Source organism: Perca fluviatilis, chromosome 17, assembly GCF_010015445.1.
Source record: "Perca fluviatilis chromosome 17, GENO_Pfluv_1.0, whole genome shotgun sequence".
Lineage (NCBI taxonomy): Eukaryota > Metazoa > Chordata > Actinopteri > Perciformes > Percidae > Perca > Perca fluviatilis.
Window position 1 is genome coordinate 14,761,045 of NC_053128.1, and position 23,722 is coordinate 14,784,766.

A 23,722-nucleotide genomic window follows, 5' to 3' on the forward strand; every position below is an offset into this window, starting at 1 on the left:
TTGTATTAAAAGTTGGATATTTTTGATTCTATTAAAACATTTTTTTTTTGAGGTAGTTCCAGTTGTCTCACAAACAGGATGGCGGACTGTAAAAGTGAACACTTGCTCTAATCTTTCCTGGTGCGCAGCAGTTTTCTGCAGCCTGTGTCAGTTTCATGAAATATGCAGAGTAAAGCTCAGTCGTTGCCATTCACCAGTCGGGGGTTGCGTGACTTAGAGCTTCATGACCCAAACCGAAGAGACAGCTTACTCAACCGTGATACTACTCTTACTCTTTTCAGCATGACTGCCTTACAGCACCGTTTCTAGTATAAAAAGGAAGGTTAGTGGATTATAGAGAAAAAAAACAGGTCATGCTTTGAATTTCTTCAAATCATGGGTTACCTTTGAAGGAATTATCCCTAATGTTATACGCCAAACGATGCCCATTAACCTACTGTATATGACTAACATTAAAATGTGGTTAGGTTTTTATTATAGGGGTTCATGATATTAAGAGATATTTTCTGCCTCTTGATCTGCCAAAGATGTAATGGCCAGACTGTATATTGAATGTGTCCGTACCTAACAAGTCATTAACAAGACATTACCTGGGGCACCTGGGTAGCTCACCTGGTAGAGCGTGACGCCCCCATGTACAGAGGCTCAGTCCTTGCCGCAGCGACTGCAGGTTCAATTCAGACCTGCGGACCTTTTCTTCATGTCATTCCCCCCAACCACCCTTTCTCTCCCCTTTCATGTCTAAGTTGTCCTATCAAATAAAGGCCTAAAATGCCAAAAAACTCATCTTAAAAAAAAGACATTACAGTACAGAATGTAACTGTATTTGTGAAAACAAGTGACAACAATTTGCCTTGATAATTATGAGGTAATAATGGAAACAGACTTATTTCCCTTATCTTTCTCATAACAAGTGACACTATACTAATATATATATATATATATATATATATATATAATTTTTATATATATATATATATATATATATGTATATATATACTAATCAGCCCTGTTCAGTTATTATAGGTTGGAGTGCTGGTGCAGTAAGAAGCTTGGCTCATAAAGCTACAGTGTTTATAATCATAATACTTTGTTGTCCATGAAGAGAAATCGTGCAAACACCAAATCACAGAGCAGTATACAGTATCATAAAAAAACTGCAGTTTACAATGTATAATTATTAAGTGTACATATCACACCATGGAATCGCACAAAAAGAGGAGTGGTTGTGCGACTGGGTAAAGGCGGGGCGACTGCAGGAGTTGTGTACATTTTTTATAAAAAATGGGAAGCACTTTTTTGTAAAGACTTTAAGAGCCGAGCTGAGGCACAAAGCTGATGTAAGGTTCCAACAACTATGAGTCATCTCTCCATTAGGGAGGCACCCTCCCTCCATCCCCTCCTTCTTCCATCCATCCACCAGCTCTCCTTTCCTTTAATGCATCTCCACTCTGCATCTCATGATACAGTAGTTTTTCTTTGATTGAGAGCGAGCACACCGGGTAGCTGTAGTAAGTTCTGCATTTACAAGCAAAGAAGTATTTATATATAATGTAATGCCACACATAGTTTCTAGAGCAGACTTCAGGGAGTTGCTCAGTAGAGCTGCAGGTATTAGGAATAAGTGCAAGGACAAATGTACATAAAAGAATTGTATTTAATTAGGCGCCCCTACAGTTTCAGAGTGCAATTCACTTACAGCATTAATTGCTGTCGTAAATATGGACAGCTGTACACTCTGATTACATAACTTATGATAAAAAACAAAGCAACTCTGCTAACACAGCCAAACATCAAGCTAGTGTAACGACACAAGATATAGTGGAAGCCCTCAAACAGCACTTTGAAGAGGCCAAAAAGTGTCCAAAATGTCCTCACTCTCAAGTCTGACACTTAAGGCGTAAGTGTACTGTCAGTATTAGTAGTAATCTGGAGTTAAACCATTACAGCACATGTCTATCCCCATCCTCTAAGCATTAAAACATGAAAAGAAATTAAATGTGATGTTATTGCACTGATGTTATTATCCAGGCTTTGGCATTTGTTCACATAGTATATGTTTTATATGCAATGACAGAGCCGACACACAAACATGCACACATACACCTTTCTAGAGGCAGTCACACTAACTCAGGGGATTACATACTGTCTCAGAATTCTAAGTGGTACTTAGCAGGATTGGCTACAGGCGCCCCACGATGGTGCTGTGTTACTGAACCTATTACTGTCTGTAAAATAATTGCACCCTCATTCATCTCCAGCCATTCTTTGAATCACAATTTAATCCCAGCCCTTATCCCAGAGTCTCAAAATAAAATATTATAATATAATATAAAATATAAAAAATAAAAATAAAATAAAACCAAAGAGAATTACCACACAACTCTACAGTTTACTGTTCTACAGGGCATTTTAGCATCTTAGTGTTCACTGTTTTGGTTTTACAGCTGGCGACTTTACTGGTCCACTCTCACCGCACTAATCTGTATTAGCAGGCAGGTAGCCGTTTTCAGCAAAGAGCTCTAAAAACCCAATGCTCTGTACCTGCCAAGCACCAGGCAGCTAACTGATAAAGCTAGCGACTAGCTGGTGAAAATAGCAGAGCATTTAGCAGTTAAAGAGCCAGATATGTTTTGGTTGGCAGAGACCTATCTGGCATTGCCAGATCTTACTCCACAGCGGTGCGAGTAAGAGACCAAAACAGAGCTAAGAGGAGGGTATTGGATTCATTACGCGGTCTTGGAGATTTGAATATTCTCCAGTGTGCATCAGACATAGGCCTCACCCTAACCAAATAGTTGTGGTTACCTAAACTTAACCAGACATTAGCCATGGTGGTTGCTGATCAGAAAACTGTTTTACAGAGTGCCTTGGTAGCCAGTAGTTACAGCGCATCCCAAATATCTGCAACATCATGGGTTCAATTAGGCCCCTGACACACCAACCCGACGGCCGACCGTCAGCAGAAAAGGCAATTGGACTGATCAGTCGGCTCCCAGTGGTCCAAAAAGTGCCTCGGAAGACACCGAAGCGACGCCGACTTGAGCGTACGTTCTGCGTGTGCGCGAGACGTAATACGTCTCCATAACAGCAGGCGGTGCTAATCTGTATTGTCGCCCAAAAAATGAAAACCGGCAGCTGATTGGACGAACGCGTCACGTGGGTCTGGCTGCTCCAGTATTTTTCAACCGGGCATAATGGCGGCTTCGTTCGGACTATGATCTCATATTTTACGAAGATAGTTCACCGAAACATGTTTCTGAAAACATTTTAAGAAATAGGCCATGCATTTGCTGAATCTGTCTTCATTTCAGATCGACAAAGGTCAGTTTAAAAGACTTTCGTCAGAGTTTGAGAGGCTTAGTCACGCTCATCCCGCTCGTTATTTCTGGGTTAGCACTCCACCAATCAGATTGGTCATTGAATCCGACTGCCCACCCAGCAAGTCAGGTCGGCCAAAATGAAGGCCGACAGCTCCTCCGACGGACGACGGCACGGAACACACGGAACAGACCCGAGTCACTAACCTCGCCAAACTGTCCGACGGACGATTATCGGGTTGGTGTGTCAGGGCCTTTACGGCTATGTGGGACCTTTCTTGCATGTCCTCTGTCCCTCCCTCTATTTTCCAGTATTCCTCTGCACTGCCATCTGTCCAATAAAGGCAAAAAAGTCAAACTGGCGGTCTTATGAGTCATTTAGGAGGTTTGGCGACAAATGTTGTCGTTTAGATAGGAGGACTTGTGGAGGGCAACAGTTCGACAGTATACACAGAGACCATCACCTTCACTGCAACAACATTCTATTCATGCTGCAGCAACAGATAGATTTGTAAGTAGTTATAAATGAATAGCTAGCATCCCTACAGCGCGCACGCACACACACACACACACACACACACACACACACACACACACACACACACACACACACACACACACACACACACACACACACACACACACACACACACAAATATTCACTTTTCTAAACCTCAATGCCTCTTCTCTCACTTCCATTCTCCTTCTCTCTGTCTCTCTTTTCCTTGCTCTACCCCCTCCCTCCTCTCTCTCTCTCCCTTGCTCACTCAGCTGTATCATGATTCTGCAGCTCAACCTCTGCAGCATGACTCCACTTTCCTCTCTGCGCCTCAGTCTGCCTCTCCAGCAGCTCATTGACAAGTCTAAGAGAAATACTGGAATGGCTTAAAATAACTGGAGGCAGACTTATAGCGCACACACACACACACACGCACACACACGCACACACACACGCACACACACACACACACACACACACACACACACACACACACACACACACACACACACACACACACACACACAAACACACACACACACACACACACCCACACACACACACACACACACACACACACACACACACACACACACACACACACACACACACACACACACACAACAACACACACACACATTTTGTCTTTCCCATACACACGCACTCATGTCCCATGGTGTGTTTTACCACACACATGCACAAACAACACACCACACTATTATTATTAATTATTTGTAGCACAGACAACTTAATTCTTCCTTGATGCAGCCATTAGGGTTTTTAAAGATGCCCTTACACATAAATAAATTAAGACAGAAATAACTAAATACTAAACAACATACAGCTGTTCCACTGGAATTAAGTTTCCTTTAACACCACATAAACAACATTTGTCTCCTTAAAAATGTTACCTCCCTCTGCTCCATATTGGAGCAGCTGCTGTCACGACTCAAAGGAAACAAAGTAAAAACTGTATTCCACTGATTTATGAGCATGCAGGTACAAAAGAGTTCATAAAAGCCAAAATGTAGGGCAATAAAAAGATAAAAAATAGAAATTATTTTAAAAACCTGTGGTTTCAGGGTTGCTAGCTTCTAACCTGCATCAAACTATCTTGCATTAAAGTTACAGTGTCATGTAATATTTAACAATTCTGTTATTAAACCTGTCAGTTTCTGACCTATTTTTCACTCCCTGCCATCGGTGCTGTCTGACTGACAAGTGCTCTAAGGTTAGTCTGGCTATCACCAGACCAAGCTCAATCTTTTAAGATTGAACATTAGTCCGGGGAGTCTGCTCTGTTTTTTCTACTGCACAAGAGGCATGATCAACGGGCATAGTTCAAATGACTCTGTACGCAATTGGATAGTCCTTCAACCAATCAGAACAACGATCCGGGTGACGTAGCAGCGACAGCGGCATCAACGGGTTGCTGCCATGGAGTGCTGTGTTTCGGTGGCTGGCTTGTTGAATGTAAACAAAAAGCTGCTTGGTCGCTTCTCAATCGTCATCGTGTTAAACCCGCCAATAGTGCGCCAGCTGGATAAGCCAGTTTGCGATTGGTTCCCGCAAATTTGTAACGGAAGCAGGCTAGATAAACGTACAGGTTTCCAGCCTGAGCTGCAGGGCGAAATCAAATCGCCGGTAGATCGGGCTGGGTTTACCCAGTCTACGCTGAGGTTGCTTCTTCATCTTTCCGTTATATGGAGAGTGGCGACCAGCCTTAAGGTGCATTAGCGCCACTCAGACGGAGATCCCTGATCTGTTAGGTATCTTTTAAGGAATCCCATTGACAGAAAAAAGGAAACCCTTGTGAAAAGTGAAAAGATATGTATGTTTCACACATATAGAAACACCCACTCACAACTGCTGAGTCATATCAGTAGGATTCAGGTGAATCATCCAAGTTGAACAAAGACAACCTTAACAGTTTGAAGTTTCTTTCTCCCTTACAATGATTTCAACTCAATATTTACACTTTGCGCTGACAGTATTCTCCAAAACAATACAATTAATTTACTACATTAGGGGTACAATGGCCCACTGGCTTGTGTGTATATTCTCCCAAGTCATGTGGATATGTGGTTGCACAACTGTCAGTTAGACAGACAATGACGACAAACGTAATTTGTAAGTTAATAAGTTCTTCTAATTCTTGGTTTCTTCTCATCTGGCGCATCAGAAAATACGCATTGAAGTGATTTCCTGAAGAACGGATACTGAAGAGACGATTCACGGAGGGCATAGCATTAAAATGTCTAATAAATGATGGAGGAGGATATAAAAAGAGACACAGTCAATCTGCTTCTGTGTAGGTGGAGACAGCAGAGGAGGGAGGAGGGTTGCAGAGAAGCAGATTAAAAACATGATGTCAGACCACTGAAGATGGTCCAGGATTTTGGAGATAGATACAATAGATAGGCCTAGAGCTCTGGAAATGAACACTGTCCGAGATAGATACAGTAGATAGAGCTCTGGAAATGAACACTGTTAACTAAAATGCACAATGTTGTTTAAATAACACATGTCTGCGTTGCTGAGTGCCTTGAACAGTGAGAAATGGATAGATGGATGGATCATTTACTTCAATAGATAAAGCAAAAAGAGTCACAGACCTGACAGCTTCAGCATTCTCAAACACAGAACTTTATCTCAGCAGGTTAGTTGGCATTTATAAAGCCTCTTCCTGAAGACAGGATCATATGCATGACTTGTGTAGTTGGCACCCTACGGCACCAGGACCAAAAGGTCCTTAAGGCCGACCCACCTGCCGACTGAATTCCTTCTTTGTATAAAAAGAAGTCAGGCCATTGAGTTAGTGTTTTCAGAAAACTACCCTCTTAAATGATGAACACCATCTGATTTTGTTAACGGAGAGTAAAAAAACAGACACTGATGAAATAATTCCATAGGGGTCTCACAGTGCTCACCCTCAGTGGGGTAATTCAGTTTGATCTGCTCGGCTCCCGCTGATCGTTCACTTCCTCCTCCAGATGAGAAAAGCTGCTGACTTCAGCTTTAGATATGTTAAGAGTCATCGTGAGGCAAGACCGTGTCAGCATGTGTGAGACATAAAGAGCAAAAGACACGGATGCAAGGTAACACTTTACAATAAGGTACATAGCATTTTGAGTATATTACCGGGAAACAAATGAGGAACGGATGAGAAACTAACTGCTAGTGAACCATTAGTTTAGTAAGTAACTCATAATCAAATTTTATAGAGTAGCTAATGATTAGTTAATGATTGATTAAATAAGCACTTACATAATCATTCCTAATGGAGGACTATATAGTAGATAATGATGAGTTACTAAAGAACAGACTAAGAGATCCTATATTAATAAAGGGTGAGGCTATTTGCACCCCTGGTACAATTAGCAGTGTATGCTATTTGCACCCCTGGTACAATTAGCAGTATGCTATTTGTACCCTGGTGCAATTAGAAGTGTATGCTATTTGCACCCCTGGTACAATTAGAAGTGTATGCTATTTGCACCCCTGGTACAATTAGCAGTGTATGCTATTTGCACCCCTATTTGCACCCCTGGTACAATTAGCAGTATGCTATTTGTACCCTGGTCCTGACTTGCGCAATTGCATGCAAATTATCCAATCCAAATTTAAAAAAAATAAGATCATCACACTGGGGAATCGAACTCCAAACTCCCATACCAAAGTTAAGCGCACTAACTACTCACCTAGCAGTTCTTTCAGGAAGTTGAGCAACTTTTTACCACTTGGTTTCTTCAAGCCTCGGTTGCTAGGTAACCATACTGTATACAAAAAAATAGGTACTAACTAACAAACTAACGGTTGTATGCTTTCACTGAAGACAGAAAGCGCAACTGTAGTATCCATTTTCCGCTAGAAATTCAATTGTTATAAACTTTAGAGACAAAACTTCCCTAATATGCCAGTTTCTGCGGTCATGGAAGATGAACGTCCGCCATGTTTTCGGTGCACGCGAGCAACGTTTTTTTGTTGTTACGTCACAGGGTGTAAATAGCTCAGCTGTGTGGCCGAGGCTATTCGTACCGGGGGTGCAAATAGACACTCCGATTAATAAATCGTTAAATAATGTACAGTTCATGAATAACTGTGAACAGATCACACCACTTTCTTTATGAGTCGTTCCTAATTAAGCTGCTGAGCCGCACAAAACTAGCAACAACTTATTATTGATTACTTAAACATTAGTTACTGTTTTTTGTGTCCCCCAAGTAAAGTGGTACATAATACTGAATAGTTACTAAGTAGGGGTGTAACGATACATCAATCTGTATTGATATATCGATTCAATTCTCAATGATCCAATATTATCGATACAAAGTGAAAATATCGATACATAGTCATCTTTAAGATGCGCCTTTATTTTGAAATTCCCACTTTATATTTATTCTTTTTTATTAAAAAGAGTAGTTTGTTTTTAATTTAAATGTCTGGAAGAGCTTAGTAATGAAATTGTCAAATCATATTTTAGTTTAGTTGTAAATATACAGTATAACTGATTGTGTTAAATGGGCTCATGTATTTTCTCGTATCGGTCGCAGGCCCCTGAATTGGAATCAATTGAAATCGTATCGCGGCAGACTTTGTGATATCAGTAAATATTGTATCGTTGTCTTAAGAATCTATATAATAACGTATCATGATAAAACGTGTGATTTACACCACTATTACTAAGTAGTTCCTCATTACCTCATCATTACGGCACTTTTCCGGTGATGGCTGAGCATTACTACGCAGCCTCAAACTGAGCTTGACGACGTAGATGTGACATGAGCAACCTGTCTGAAAGTTGTAAGTCTTCTGGTAGCTGAAATCTCAATCATTCCGAATCTTGCAGAGACGGAGAGCATAGGTATATGTAAGGAGATAACATAGGCACAGGCTAATTATTGCTAACTAAAATGCTAGTTAACATTAGTAATTAAACTTAAACAGCTGATGTAAGTCAAAACTGCCTGCGAGCCTCTCCTGACTGTACGGTAATTTCTCTACTGTGCGACAGTAAGTCGCGTGGTTATGACACAATTGTTAGCCTATTTTTACAAAAATGTCTCCTACGGAGCCATAATGTGAGATACAAGGTAATGGAGCCTTTTATACATTGTCGTGTTTCTTTAGAAATAAACAATGGACAAACAGAGTCTTTAAACGCTTCAGATGTAACGTTATCCACTGTCCAAGTGACGCCAAAATGAATGGGAGTCAATGGAATGCTAACGGAATGTGATGGCTTGTTAGCCTACAATCTCCCCATAGGAGGTACGCTTTCCGGATGCTCTCGTACCCCCTTGATATCTATTCAGAATTGTACTAATTGTAAAGTGCTACCATGTAATATGTACTATGTGTGTTTATGTGATGTTCCTTTTGTTCTGAGTGACCCTGAAGAAAAGCAACTACAACAGCTTCCTGCGGCAGCGCGATGCACAATCTTCCCCTCAGACATCAGGTCGCTTTATTTGCAAAGCACAACATGTGTAATCGAATTTGTCTCGATGACATTGAGACATATTGACAACTTACACAGCCGTACAATACATGCTGACACACATGGTTCAGGGACAACAGGGGCTTACAGAGCGAGGAAGAGGACGCCGCCACAAACATGCAAAAGGTGGCAGAAGGTGCTTTACAGTTAACAGTCCATATGCACTGAAGATATGACAAAGCATTTTTGCTAAATACTGTTGGAGTACTACTAACACACAGAGGGAAAATAGTTGTTTCTACAAACACTCTCCACTCAAGCAGAGTTGAGATAGGTAATCCATCAACCCTAACCTTAACCCTAAGTGATTTTATCACTTTCATTTTTTAATACCTCAACTAATTAAGGACTCTGCATTTTTCATATTCACTTTCACCTAACTTTACTTTCATATTGTAGTAAAAGAAACCCTTAACCCAAATATAATTGCTGAAGGAAATCAATGTCTCAATGACTAATGGCATCATTAAAATTCGTGGCTAAATCCTGATAAAACAGCAGTCCACTGGCCACCCTAACCCTAGTCTATATCCACGACCTTCCACTTCCAGGATTGCCGCCGCAAATTCCACCATATTTCCTTTTATGCCAGATGTCCGTTACCTTATGCTTTCTTTGTGTTGGAATTTTAAATTACGGTTGATTTCTGAGGACTATGGTTAACTGCTCCTCAGATCTCTGCAGGGTAAATCTAGACAGCTAGCTAGATTATCTGTCCAATCTGAGTTTTCTGTTGCACGACTAGAACAACTTTTGAACGTACACATGTTCCACCAAAACAAGTTCCTTCCTGAGGCTATTTAGTGCTGCCCATGACGATTGTGATTGGTTTAAAGACATGCTAATGAACCACAGCACGTTTTTTTCCCATCCTGGAATGCTGTGTGGACTAGCCAGACCCTCCTCCGCAGCGCTGTGGAGGAAGGTCTGGCAAAGCGAGACTACCCTAACCCTAACCTTAAATATGGACAATGAAACCCTAATGCAAATCTTGTACATAGGCTGCTGTATACCAGTGACGGACTGGGATATAAAAACGGCCCTGGCATTTGCAACACACCAGCCCTATTTTTGTCAATAACCTAGCTTCGAAATTAGTAACTCTGCCTTCCGAGTGTATCGTTCCACGCACTTTGCCGCAGTACAATCTTGACTATTTGTGGCTGCATGCATAAAATAACTTATCAAAATTAACCAAAGACAAATTATCAGAAGTGGCCCATAGGCATTTGTCCAAATTCCAGATGGCCAGTCCGTCACTGCTGTATACTGTACTTAGAAAGTGTTACTGTACTCAGTACACACAGATGAAGTTCAAGGCCATGCTAATCAAACTGCTAGAGTATAGCTCCTGTGTGATCATAGAGAACAAGAACACATAAAGCTATCAGAGTAACTGATGGTGACGTGAGGCGAGAGTAAATATTATCATAATACGTATATGAATATCAGGTTGGACTATATATCATGTATCTGTAGCACCATATGCTGCATAAACAAACAAAATGAATCACTGGAATATATATAAGGTTTAGAGGAATATAAAGTGTGTGTGTGTGTGTGTGTGTGCTTTAAAATGGTTTTGCACTCAGGGAGCCATCAGATTTATAACACACTCCCCACTTTGTTTGTCATATAATTTGTTGTGTGACTTTATTAAAAGAAGACAGATTGAAATTAATGTGAAAGTTTGATGTTTCCCTTGCTGAGGAAGTACTGACGGAAAGAGATAAATTATTTTTCAGCTTGTGTTTCAAAACTTTACATGCAGACAAATGATTTGTATGTAGGTCTTGTTTTTCCAGGTATTCACAATTATTAACTTGTGCACATGAATAATGCTTGAGTGTCCAAAGTACTAGCTCCTGAGGACAAATTATCTAAACTTAAGTCTCAGACCTGCCGGGCTCCACACAAGTCTAATCTGTTTTGACTTCTTTTTGTGTGTCTCATAATGTGAGTGTGTCACATAAGTTCTTTGGCTTTTGCCAGCCATTCTCCCTGTGCGAGGAGAAAGTGGAACAGTATTATTTCTGTGAGCCGTCCACAGAGAATCACCTACGAGAAAAGACGCCGCATCTGCCCAATCCACACACACACACCGAAAGACAGTGAGGGAGAGAGCTACTGATGCATTGCAGATAAACTGCAGATCCTAACCCCTCCCTTTCTTTTTTCCTATGCACCCCCCCCCACACACACACACACACTCTTGATGCTCTTTTTTTGCCATGCCACTACTGATGACATCATCACCTCCCACTAACATCACCCCATACAGTTATCTACAGCCTGTCCCACCCTGCTTACCTCATCTGATCCTCCTCACCTTACACCTCTCACCCATCCATCTCAACAGCCAGCAGATATTTGACCTATGCAGAATGCTGCAGTCTCAAATCTTAATCTCCATTACAAATGTTGCATGGTTTAATGACTCAGTTTGCCACGATCATTCTTTCACTTTGTTACATAAATTCGGACACATGGCACATGTTCTGTTTGTTTGTTTTTTACTTAAAATGTGAACTGTTTGCGCTTTCTGTCGAAGAAATCCATGAGACCAACATTCTAAAAGCACAATTAAATCATTAAGTTATATGAACCTATAGTGCTCATCATAAGAAATCTTTTTTATGCTTCTCACACAGGTTCTCTTTGACTACAAGCTTAGATTCCATAAAAGAAGAGTCCCTGGTGGAGGAAGTACTTAGATCCTTTACTTAAATAAAAGTATAAATATGTCACAAAATGTACTTAGCGTATTAGAAGTAAAAGTACTATTTATGCAAAGCTGCCCTATTCATTGTTTTATACTATTATATTCATTACATTATTTGATTTTACTGTTGTAGTTGGTCGGGGTGGGGCTCTACACGCTTTAGTTTATAACATATCATCTTTTAGAGGCTGATCAAATGTTTTGCATGTAAAATGACTTCATCTGCAAAGTCATTCGCAACTCTAGCTGTCAGATGAATGTAGTGGAGTGAAAAGTACATTTCTTTCTGAATTATAAGGAGATGGAGGATATATTTGCAGAATTGAAAAACTGCAAAAGTACAAGTACCTCAACATTGTACATAATTACAGTACTTGACTACATGCAAATGTATTTAGTTACTTAGCCTACTGAGAAAGATTTTGTTTATACTTTAAAGTGTGTTTCTGCCATTTAGATGACACTTTTAGGCACTGACATGCTTGCTGCCATAATTACAGGTAATTCACTAACATATACTAAGCCGCAGCTGAAAATAGACCCCCCTACAAATTTTAATTTATTGGAAGGATAGCATCTTGTTCTTGAGGGGGGGTCCTATAAATGCACTATTTACTATTATAGAAGTCTTGCACATAACTTTATATGCATTTCCACAAAAATTTCAGCCAGACATATTTTGTATCTTTGGAAATTTTGAGATCTAAACTAAATTTCAAAAATAGAGTTCTGGGAATTTTAACAATGTTTGGCTGCACAGCATCATAGTGACTCACAGTCATAATGACTCACGAGCAGGTCGGTGAGGTTTAAACTGTGATAGGAGTATGCCTACATTCCTAGATTTTTATACTCAAGGGCGATATTTATACATAGACAATATCATCTTTAGGTTCAGTGTCATGTCCTTAAAAATATTTTTTCTCTTAAAGTGCTCATGTTTATGCTCATTTTCAGGTTCATAATTGTATTTAGAGGTTATATCAAAATAGGTTTACATGGTTTAATTTTCAATTTTCATATTTTTGTTGTACTGCACATTGCAGCTCCTCTTTTCACCCTGTGTGTTGAGCTCTCTGTTTTAGCTACAGAGTGAGTCATCTCACTTCTGTACCATCTTTGTTGGAGTTGCACATGCGCAGTAGCTAGGTAAGGACTACTAGCCAATCAGAAGCAGAGTATGAGGGAGTGCCACGCTAGCAGCTAGGCGAGCATTATAACGTGTGTTACAAAGTGACGCACGTTCGTCTCTGAAGTAAAGGCTGGACTACAGTAGAGCTGTTTGGAGCAGTTTGTGAACAGTGTTTTTTGTTGGAGATGGTAAGTCCCTTTGGGGTGGACTTTGGGCTTTTTCACTTTGTAAACCTATAACGTGCACAAAAAGATAACACAATAAAGGAAAGGGAAAACGCAAAAAAGCATAATATGTGCACTTTAATACAAAAGAAAACCTGCACTGATTTTTTGGGCCAACATGTGCATCAGCAGAAAAACTCTGGGAAATAAAATGTTAATCAACATACAACGGACCTCAAATGGGAGCTGAACATGCAATAATCTAAATCCTTCAATGTCAAGGCCCTGAAGTGCACACACATGCACAAACACATGTCTCAATGATGCAAATGGGAAAACGTATGGGATGTAGTAAAACCTTGCAAACACATCTTATTAACATGGTGATGAAAAGTTATTTTACTGTACATTTAAAGTCAACGTTATACTATCATTCTGTGAAACATCATTATGGAAGCACACAATGCCTCAGGTGTAATGGTGCATCAGGACAGAGCTACGTCCTTGGTGACCAACGTGTTTAGGTACTGTATCCTGTGAAGGACGTCTCCGTGACAACTGCTGGTGCTTAACTAAAGGTATGTGATGCCAGGCGCGGCAGATGGATGCTAGTGTTGTAGAGGGCGGAAAAGGGATAAAGTTATTACGGTGAACAATAAGAGACAACCGCTATATGGTGACTGGAAGCCAGACAGAGTGACGTATGGAGAGGCAGAGAGGAGGCGGGAAGGAGGGCACAGGGAGGGAGGGAGGAAGTCAGAGGGGAGCTGGGAACAGATGGAAAGTATAGGACGAGGTAGCAAAAAAGATAAGTAGAAAGACTTAGTAGAAAGAAAGAAATTAAATATAAAGTAAATAAAGTTAGTAAATAAGCAAACCTGAGTGAAAAGTAATCAAGAAATAAAAGACAGGATGCTGATAAAGAGGAAGACAACCCAACAGATAACAACAGCAGCAGAGATGGAGAGGGCAAAGTAGACACTGTTTCAACTGCTGTCTCCAGCAGCTCAGTATTTATGGCTGTGTATGTGACAAGTCATTCTGTCTGGCCACCTGCATTCGCCCCAAAACGGTCCTCTATGTCTTCCTTAAGTGGCTGACTGCAAAACACACACACACACACACACACACACACACACTAGGGGTGGCACGGTTCACAAAACCCACGATTCGGTTCGTATCACGGTTTTAAAATCTTTTAAACTGACCTTTGTCGATCAAAAAAACAGACAGATTCAGCAACTGCATGGCCTATTTCTCGCTTAAAATGTTTTCAGAAACACGTTTCGGTGAACTATTTTCGTAAAATACGAGATCGTATTCAGAACGAGCCGCCATTAACAGTCTGTTTTGAAATTCGGGAGCAGCCAGACCCACGTGACGCGTTCGTCCAATCAGCTGCCATGTGTTGCGTTCGTCACGCTCATCCCGCTCATCATTTCTGGTAAGTGTTTTAACATAAGTGTTGAAAGTGGGCACTACGGCAGTAAGTGGTTAGTGCACATTAGCAGTGTACTGACGAACCGTGCAACACACACACGCTCCGTACCGAGACAAGCAAACCGAACGGTTCGGATGTTTTTTCATGAACCGTGCCACCCTAACACACACACACACACACACACACACACACACACACACACACACACACACACACACACACACACACACACACACACACACACACACACACACACACACACACACACAGGCTAGTTTAATGAAATATATACTATACATAGGCTATTGCTAAAGGCATTAATAGAAGAATGCTCATAATTTACATGGCGTTTTGGGAGTCATTGTCAATCAACCTATTCTGTCGTTTAGGTATGTGGGTGTGTTGTCCAGTTGAGATGTTCAAGGATCAAATGTGGGTGTAGTGTTCGGGTGTCCACACACTTTTGGGTATGTGTATACAGTAGTGTGTCGTGTATAATAAAATAATTGCTAACTTTTGTTTACATTCATCAATATACTGCTGCTGTACAGAAAACAACCATTGTTTACATTTCAACTAAAGTTGCTTGTGTTAAGCAATCACACTTTTGACACAGACCTCAACGTGATATCATGACTTTGCGTAAACGTACACGCCCACTTTCTTAAGACAAGTGGCGTGTTATCTGTACGCATTTTGAGCTATCCGCGTGTATGTCTACACTGTATACAGTGGACGGCAGTCTGCAACGTCACAGCGTAAACACACACGCCACTTTCTAAAGCCACGTGGCGTGTTATTGCGAGGCTACGTGTTATCGCGGGGCTACGGTTGGGTTTAGGAAACGTCACATGCGGGTTGGGTTTAGGAAAAGAAGAACGGGGTTGGATTTAGGAAGTCCTGTGTTGTAAGGTTCTGCATTCAAAGCCTTGATTGAGCAAACGTGAAAACAAAATGTGCTTACACTAAGTAACATCACTGTTTGAGAAACGTTACAGTTTGCTGACTTTATGAGTATTTTCTTCATGCGCTACAGTTACACTTCATGTACATTGGAATTTACCATTATACCCTAGTAGTCACTTGTGGCTGCTGGTTAGCAAAAGTTACAAAGTCTCGCTTTCAATAGGAGGAAATGCTATTTAGTTCCATTTAGCTACCTTTGCTGCATGTCATTCCCCCTCTCTCTCCCCCCTTTCTGTCTTCAGCTGTTCAATTTAATAAAGGCCTAAAAAAAGAAATTATCCAAAAGAATATATAATAATATAATAACATTTTGTATGGCCTTGACCTGAAATCCTACAGCCCTGCTCCTACTCACTGTTGAAAATCAAAGGATGCTTTGGAATATATGTGTCATATGCTTTATTATCCTTCTATTAACAAACACTGAACTGATTATATGTGCCACTCAACAGTATATCAGCTGAACTAAAAAGGGCACGCTGTCCTTGTATTTTCTGTATCAGCACATAACAACATATCCCTGCACTATGACACCTAAAGATGCCCGTGGCTTGACCTCATTCGAAGGGGAATGCATTCTCTGTGGACTGGTCTCTGCAGGTGAACAGCTGGGACAGCCTGGGATGAGCTTGTCTGCTTTTATTATAGAGCCTGTTTCTGCTGCAGTGCCATTTGAAAACACTCCAACCCTTCTGCAGTGCGCTGGAGCCCAGAACTGATGTTGAATGACTCCCCTGTTTTTGCCCAACCCACACATCCCTCACTCTGCCGTGTACATCACACCACCAACGCCCTCGTAGGGCATCCAAAAGCACCTCGAAGTCCTGAGTGGACCGCCCAACAATGAAATATATGCGTATTAAAACTCCTGCAGCCAGCAAGGGGGCCTGTAAACTCACAGAGTAATGGTCAAGGACACTGTAACATCAGCATGTGAGGAGAATTGTGGGTGCGGCTGCTGGAGTCTAAGCATTTACAATACATATTAGTGCTTAAAATAGGCAGACATGCACACACACGAGGAGAAAGTCATTGTGACCGTCTCTCTCTCCCTCTCTGTCTAGCTCTCCTTCTATTTCTCTCTCTTTCTGCCTTTATGTCTCTGGAGCAATCTAAAATTGGCCAGGCTTGATGCATTAGCTCTGCTTGACTAAAGCTTGCAGTGGAAAGCCAATGAGGGGGACAAGAAAATGTAGACAGGTGATTAATGGGAAATGTCTAAGTCAGTGTTGAAAAACAGAATGAGTTCTCTACTCACATGCTGCAACCAAAACAAGCAGGCTTTTAAAAAGATGATACCTTGACTTGTACCATACTTGTATAATTTTTTTCGCCAGGAATTTAGATCAGAGTGAGAGTGTAATAACCAGAAATGCAATATATATGTACAAGTTTGTGTATCTTGAGCACCTGTTGAGAAGTGTTGTGATAATTTTGACAGAATTATACACATAATGGATCCTCAAAAAGCACTAATGCAACTGTTTTTGCTGCATTACCTCCAAGAATTGGTAATCGTTTCCACATTGACCGGAGTGACCTGAGATTAGAGTGAAACACCAAGATTGATGGGAGATCAATAACCTGGTGGTGAGGTGAGGTCAAGCCACCAGACGGCAAGCCCGCACTGACGCTTCACTGTTCAGGGGAAATGTCTCAGCAAATGGATCCCACAAATCCCATGTGTCTTTGCACCTACAATAGTGATGATCCTACAGAAAGCTGGAAGGAAAGCGTGTACATCTGCGTCTGTGTGGTTTACAAATGTTAACACTATACAGTAAAGCTATGCAGGAATGTACAATAAGTACATGTGATCCACTACACAAGGGAATATATAAGAAAATGTCCCAGTATTACAACTCTCTGAAGGAAAAAGCATCCACATGTAGACTGTACAACTTACTCTCTTAATAGTTTTGCAGTGCTGCGACAGGCTGTCGGACCCTTTAATGTTTCACAGATGTTAACCAAAAATGAATACAATCAAATTAGTTTCTAGACATGAATTTATCATTTATAGATAGATCTGTTTGATTAAACAGAAATACATTCGGCATTTCTCTTTCGTTACTTTGAATGTAACAGGACAAATGAGGAAATATATGAGTACATACACATTTCTACTATTCATATGACATTATACTAACTCCACAATCACCACACACTCATGTACTGTAGTGGAGAAGACTAGGGGACACACATAAACAAGCTGAGGAAGATCACTTGGTGTAATCGTGTGAGAAGTTCAAGTGACAAGGCAAGCTTGGCTTCACAGTCCGCAGACTTTGTGTCAGCTGATAGCTGCCATGGTGTGGTCGTTCAAGTTCATGAATTCATAGTTCACTTCAATAAGCTGTCGAAAAGAAAGAAAGAAAGAAAGAAAGAAAGAAAAGAAAGAAAGAAAGAAAGAAAGAAAGAAAGGGTTTTTCAGCTGAGGAAATGACAGCTGTTTTGCTGGTCGCTGTCCATGGTGCTGAAATGACAGAGCCATTTCAGCAAGGATTGTTTAATAACACCAGTCACGTTAAAATTCACATCTTGATCTGGGTCTGACTAAAGAGATGTGGGACTGTTCTTTTACTTCAAATTATTTAGATAGACAGATAGATACTATCTAAATCGGACACCCACGTAGCGCATGGAGCCCACGTGGATCAGACTGAACGGGACCCCGGACCATTAGCAGACTGCCTGAGGGGGATGGGCCCTCCCCTCCCCCCCCTCCCCTCCCCTCCGTCGATGGACGAAACTAAACTGCTTGGACTTGCCTCGTTATCGACAGAGCCTCAGATATAAAAGGAGCAGGCAGTGGAGCTCTCAGTCGCTGTGAATGCCATACACCCCTCATCTGCACACACACACACACACATACACACATAACACACATACACCCCTATAACACACTCGGCCTGCGCCTTCGCCCCCCTGCACCGTCCCCCCTTCATTCCTGCTCACATCCCCGGTAGTCTGACCGGATGAGTTACCCGGTGGACACGGTAGGGAGCCCCTTCAGGAGAACTATGGATACTAGGACGACCGGCTACGGCTACAGCCGCTCCGGTGGCACCCCCTCCAGCGGCTTTCGCTCCCAGTCTTGGTCCCGGGCAAGCCCCGGCTCCACCATGACCACGTCCTACAAGAGGACCGTGAATATGCCGGTGTCCCGAGCATACGGCTCAACGGTGCTCAGCTCCGCCGACAGCGTTGATTACAGTCAAACCTCTATCCTGAACGGAGACTACAAGCGATCTAGCGAGAAAGAGCAACTCCAAGGGCTCAACGACCGTTTTGCTGTTTACATTGACAAGGTGCACTACCTGGAGCAGCAGAACACGCAGATCGAGTCGGAGATCCAGGCACTGCGGCAGAAGCAGGTGTCCCGCTCCCAGCTGGGCGACGTCTACGACCAGGAGCTGCAGGAGCTTCGCTCCATGCTGGAGCAGATCCACCACGACAAGGCGCAAATCCAGCTCGACACCGACCACATCGACGAGGATATCCAGCGGCTGCGGGACCGCTTGGACGAAGAGGCTCGCATTCGGGAGGAGACAGAGGCCATCATCCGCGCCCTGAGGAAGGAAACCGGAGACTCGAAGTTGGTGAAGTCGGAGTTGGATAAGAAAGTTCAGTCGCTGCAGGACGAGATCGCCTATATTCGCAACAACCACGAGGAAGAGGTGAGCGAGCTCATCGCCCAGATCCAGGAGTCTCAGGTGACCATGAAGAGGCAAGACCTCCAGAAGACAGACATCACCGAGGCTCTCCGGGAGATCCGCTGCGAGCTGGAGGGCCACTCGAACCAGAACCTGCAGCAGGTGGAGAACTGGTTCATGTGCCGCTACGCCAAGCTCACCGAGGCCGCGGAGCAGAACAAGGACGCCATAAAGTCCGCCCGTGATGAGATATCCGACTACCGCCGCCAGCTGCAGTCCAAGACGGTGGAGTTGGAGTCCGTCCGCGGGACAAGAGACTCGCTGGAGAGGCAGCTGAACGACATCGAGGACCGCCACAACAGCGATCTGTCCAGCCTGCAGGTAGGAACCAGCTCCGGGCAGCCGCACGGCCGGCCGTAAAGGGCTGCAGATAGTTGGAGTAGACTTTAAAATAGTATATGCTACTTTATTGTTTTTGTTTCAGACTTCATACTCGGAGTTTAGTTGCTATCGTAATGATGGATAGATTAAGTAAATCCACTAAATATTTCACGTTTGTTATATCTTAGTGACGCAGTTTTTATGTGAGGGACTTAACAATAGAAAACTTACTTAATAACAGTAAAAACGGATCATATTTTCTTTTCTATATTATAGTTAAGGGGCTGCGTTGACACATTTTCTGCTGCATAATGATTGCTATGAGCATCATTGCGCTTAGGATACAAGTGTCAGGAAATGGTTAAAGAAGGGGGGACACTGCAGCAGACTCTCACCCCCCCCCCCACCCTCTCTCTCTCTGTATTGCTGAGTCAGAGGCGATGCCTTCATTGGCTCTGTCCTTAGGCCTACATCACACCACTGAGATTTGGGGGGAGGGGGGTGGGTTGTATTGACAAGTGTGGAGACTGTCCTTGAAAAAGAGGCATTCAACTTCTCTAGAATATACTGTATTGCGTCAAATTATATTAAAGCAACAGCCTTTGGTGCACAAAGTCTACGGAGTTCATACAAATGTGCACAGAGAACAAAAGCGGGAATAAATCAACAGGGGTTGAGTTTAAGTTAAAGGTCAATTCGACAAAGGTTTTTGGAATCCTTTGTACAATTGCCACCATGGTTCTTGGTAATCCATGAACAGAGCTGCATACATTTATCTGCAAAAGAGAAGGAAGCTTTGCCCTGCACGTCATTTTGTTGTCGTTAATTGGCCTTGCGTCGTGTCTGCTCTGTTTTTCCTCAGGAGACAATTCACCAGATGGATAATGAGCTCAAGAGCACCAAATGGGAGATGGCTCGTCACCTGCGCGAGTACCAGGACCTGCTCAATGTCAAGATGGCCTTGGACATTGAGATTGCTGCATACAGGTATACAGTGGTGGAATGTAACTAAGTAGAATACATGTACTTTAAGTACTGCACTTAAGTACAATTTTGAGGTACTTGTACTTCACTTGAGTTTTTCCATTTTAAGCAACTTTATACTTCTACTCCAGTACATTTTAAGGGAACATATTCACTTTTTACTCCACTACATTTATTTTATAACTTCACTGACTTTGCAGATTCAGATCCTTAAAACAAAAAAACACATAAACAAATACATGATGACATATTATTATTTATCAAGCTACACAGCCGTATATGAAGTAATTCAAATAAACTCCAACATTATAACATGAACACATTAATGCATCATTAATTATAATCCAATAATATAATTTGTATTATTCTGAAATGGGCCATTCTGCATAATTAGTACTTTTTGGTAGTTTAAGCATATTGCGATGCTAATACTTTTGTACTTTTACTTTAGTAAAGTTTAGAATGCAGGACTTTTACTTGTAACCGAGTATTTCTACACTGTACTCAAATAAAAGAACTTCCTCCACCACTGCAGGTATTTCACATTTACAGTCATTTCACAAAAATGTGTACCCTTCTCTGTAACAAATGTGATTATTAAATGCATAATGTATAATGTATAATGTATTTGTTTTGCCCAGGAAACTCCTGGAAGGCGAGGAGACCCACTTCAGCACTTTCCCTTATCGCCAGACAGTCACCCCCACCAGAATCTCTAAATCAGAGCCTCCCAAGTTTAAGGTGCAGCACAAGTTTGTGGAGGAGATCATCGAGGAGACGAGGGTGGAAGACGAAAAGTCTGAAATGGACCAGGCCCTGGAAGACATAGCACAAGAGCTGTCTGCCACACTCGGAGGGGGAGGAGATGAGGAAGACGAGGGGGAAGAGGTAGGAGAGGGAGAGGAAGAGGAAGCAGAGGGCGCAGGGGAAGAGGGAGAAGAGGGTGAGGGCGAGGAAGAGGAAGTTGTAGCCGCCACTGAAGCCAAAGTTAGCTCTAGTGCACCCGCTAAGGAGGAAGAGGAGGCGGAGGAGGATGTAAAAGGTGGCGATGAAGAAGAAGAGGGGGAGGGAGAAGGCGGTGAAGAAGGAGAGAAGGAAGAAGAAGGTGAGGGAGGGGATAAGGAAAAGGGGGATGATGCAGAGGAAGGCGAAGAAGGAGAAGAGGGAGATGAGGAAGTTGAGGAGACAGTATTGTGCTCCAAAGCACCAGAGTCTAAAGCCACTCCTGACAAAGAGAAGGCCGGAGACAAAGAAGGAGAAGAGGATGCTGGTGCCGAAGAGGATGGCGGCGATCAGGATGAAGATGCAGGCGGTGAGAAAGCATCCAAAAGCGGAGATGAGAAAGAGGAAAAAGAGGATGCTGACAAAGGCAAAAAGGATGATAGCGAAAAAGACGAGAAGAAGGTAAAAGATGAGAAAGCGGACGACAAATCAGAAGAAGCTGTAGCCAAGACAGAAGCTCCGAAAACAGAGGCTGCAAAGCCCGAGGAAGCTGCCAAAACTGAGGCATCAAAACCTGATTCTCCAAAGCCTGCATCTCCGAAGTCTGAGTCCCCCAAAGTAGGCTCACCGAAGTCGGAATCCCCAAAACCTAGCTCCCCAAAAGCAGAGTCCCCTAAGTCAGAATCCCCTAAACCTAGCTCCCCCAAAGCCGAGTCCCCTAAGTCAGAATCCCCAAAACCTAGCTCCCCCAAAGCCGAGTCCCCTAAGTCAGAATCCCCTAAACCTAGCTCCCCCAAAGCCGAGTCCCCTAAGTCAGAATCCCCTAAACCTAGCTCCCCCAAAGCTGAGTCCCCTAAGTCAGAATCCCCTAAACCTGAATCTCCAAAAGCTGAATCCCCAAAGACAGAGACCGCCAAGCCTGAGGCCCCTAAAGCTGCTGAAGAGAAATCAGAGAAAAAGAGCGATTCAACAGATAAAAAGGTAGAAAAGAAGGATGTAGCCATGAACGGCGATCTAGACAAGAGCAGCCCAGAAGAGATAGAAAAGAAGGACGAGGGGAAAGAAGGCGACGTGATCGCTAACGGCGTGGACGAGAGCCCATCCAAGGAAGATGGCAGCCAGAAAGTGGTGATCACCAAAACCGTGGAGACAATCACCACCGGAGAGGACGGATCCAAGCATGTGACCAAATCTGTCACTGTGACCGAGACGATGAAGGAGGAGGTGGAGGAGGTGATGCAGGTCTCCACCAAGAAAACCGAGAAGCACTCCACCCAGTCCATCAAGCAGGTGACAGAGGCCGAATGAGCAGACTCCAGACGGCTGACCCGTCCGAGAGGACACGAAGAAGGCAAGCAAATCAACCCAGAACTAACATAACAAAGGAAATCATACAGCTAGAGCGATGTAATAAAGAAAACCACTCTCATACAAAACAAATCATACAGAGAAGCCAAAATTTAAATGCTACAAATTTCAAAAATGCATGTTGAGGGACAGCTTTAAAGGGGCTTCGCAACAGACGTGTCAGGAGCAAGCGACTGAGACATTTTATCCTCTTTTTCTTTCTTTCTGCAGTTCACGGGTGAGCTCACGGGAGGGAGGGAGGGAGGGGGGTGTCTGCATGCTAGCTCAGGAGAGGGGAGTACTTTCCTCTCTTATCTGTATGTTATGTATGGTAGAGATACACTGTAAAAAGAGTAAATATGTAAAAGGAATATATGTAATGTGGGTGAGAGTGAGAGTGAGAGAAATATTATTAAGGTTGAGAGGTTTTTTGAGTTGAAGTAAAAGGGGAGGGGAAGGCAGGTGGGAGGGTCCTCTACTTTACTGAAGACGCCTTACTTGGCATGTGAAGATACCAACTGAGCCAAAAAGAAACTAACAAGAAATACACAACATACAGAGAATAAAAGAGACGGGCAGTGATATGATAAACAAATGACCATATACATCCAGTAACTGAAGCAGTTAAAGCTTAACGAACCTGAAGAAACTACTAGCCTTAAACATGC

The 23,722-nt window shown here is 42.5% G+C and overlaps 1 protein-coding gene across 1 annotated transcript; it reads left to right on the plus strand.

Annotated features, from left to right (window-relative positions):
* The first annotated feature begins 18,533 nt into the window (after positions 1 to 18,533).
* nefma (neurofilament, medium polypeptide a) lies at positions 18,534 to 23,695 on the plus strand. The gene is made up of 3 exons (XM_039780745.1): positions 18,534 to 19,781; positions 20,644 to 20,768; positions 21,407 to 23,695. Exons 1-3 carry the CDS (start codon positions 18,723 to 18,725, stop codon positions 23,013 to 23,015), a joined length of 2,793 nt encoding a protein of 930 aa, XP_039636679.1. The 5' UTR covers positions 18,534 to 18,722; the 3' UTR covers positions 23,016 to 23,695.
* The last annotated feature ends 27 nt before the right edge of the window (positions 23,696 to 23,722 follow it).

Coding starts and splice junctions, on each gene's coding strand:
- nefma (XM_039780745.1), top strand. CDS start 18,723: ATGAGTTACCCGGTGGACACGGTAGGGAGCCCCTTCAGGAGAACTATG. Junction 19,782..20,643: donor GCGATCTGTCCAGCCTGCAG/GTAGGAACCAGC, acceptor GTTTTTCCTCAG/GAGACAATTCACCAGATGGA. Junction 20,769..21,406: donor ATTGAGATTGCTGCATACAG/GTATACAGTGGT, acceptor TGTTTTGCCCAG/GAAACTCCTGGAAGGCGAGG.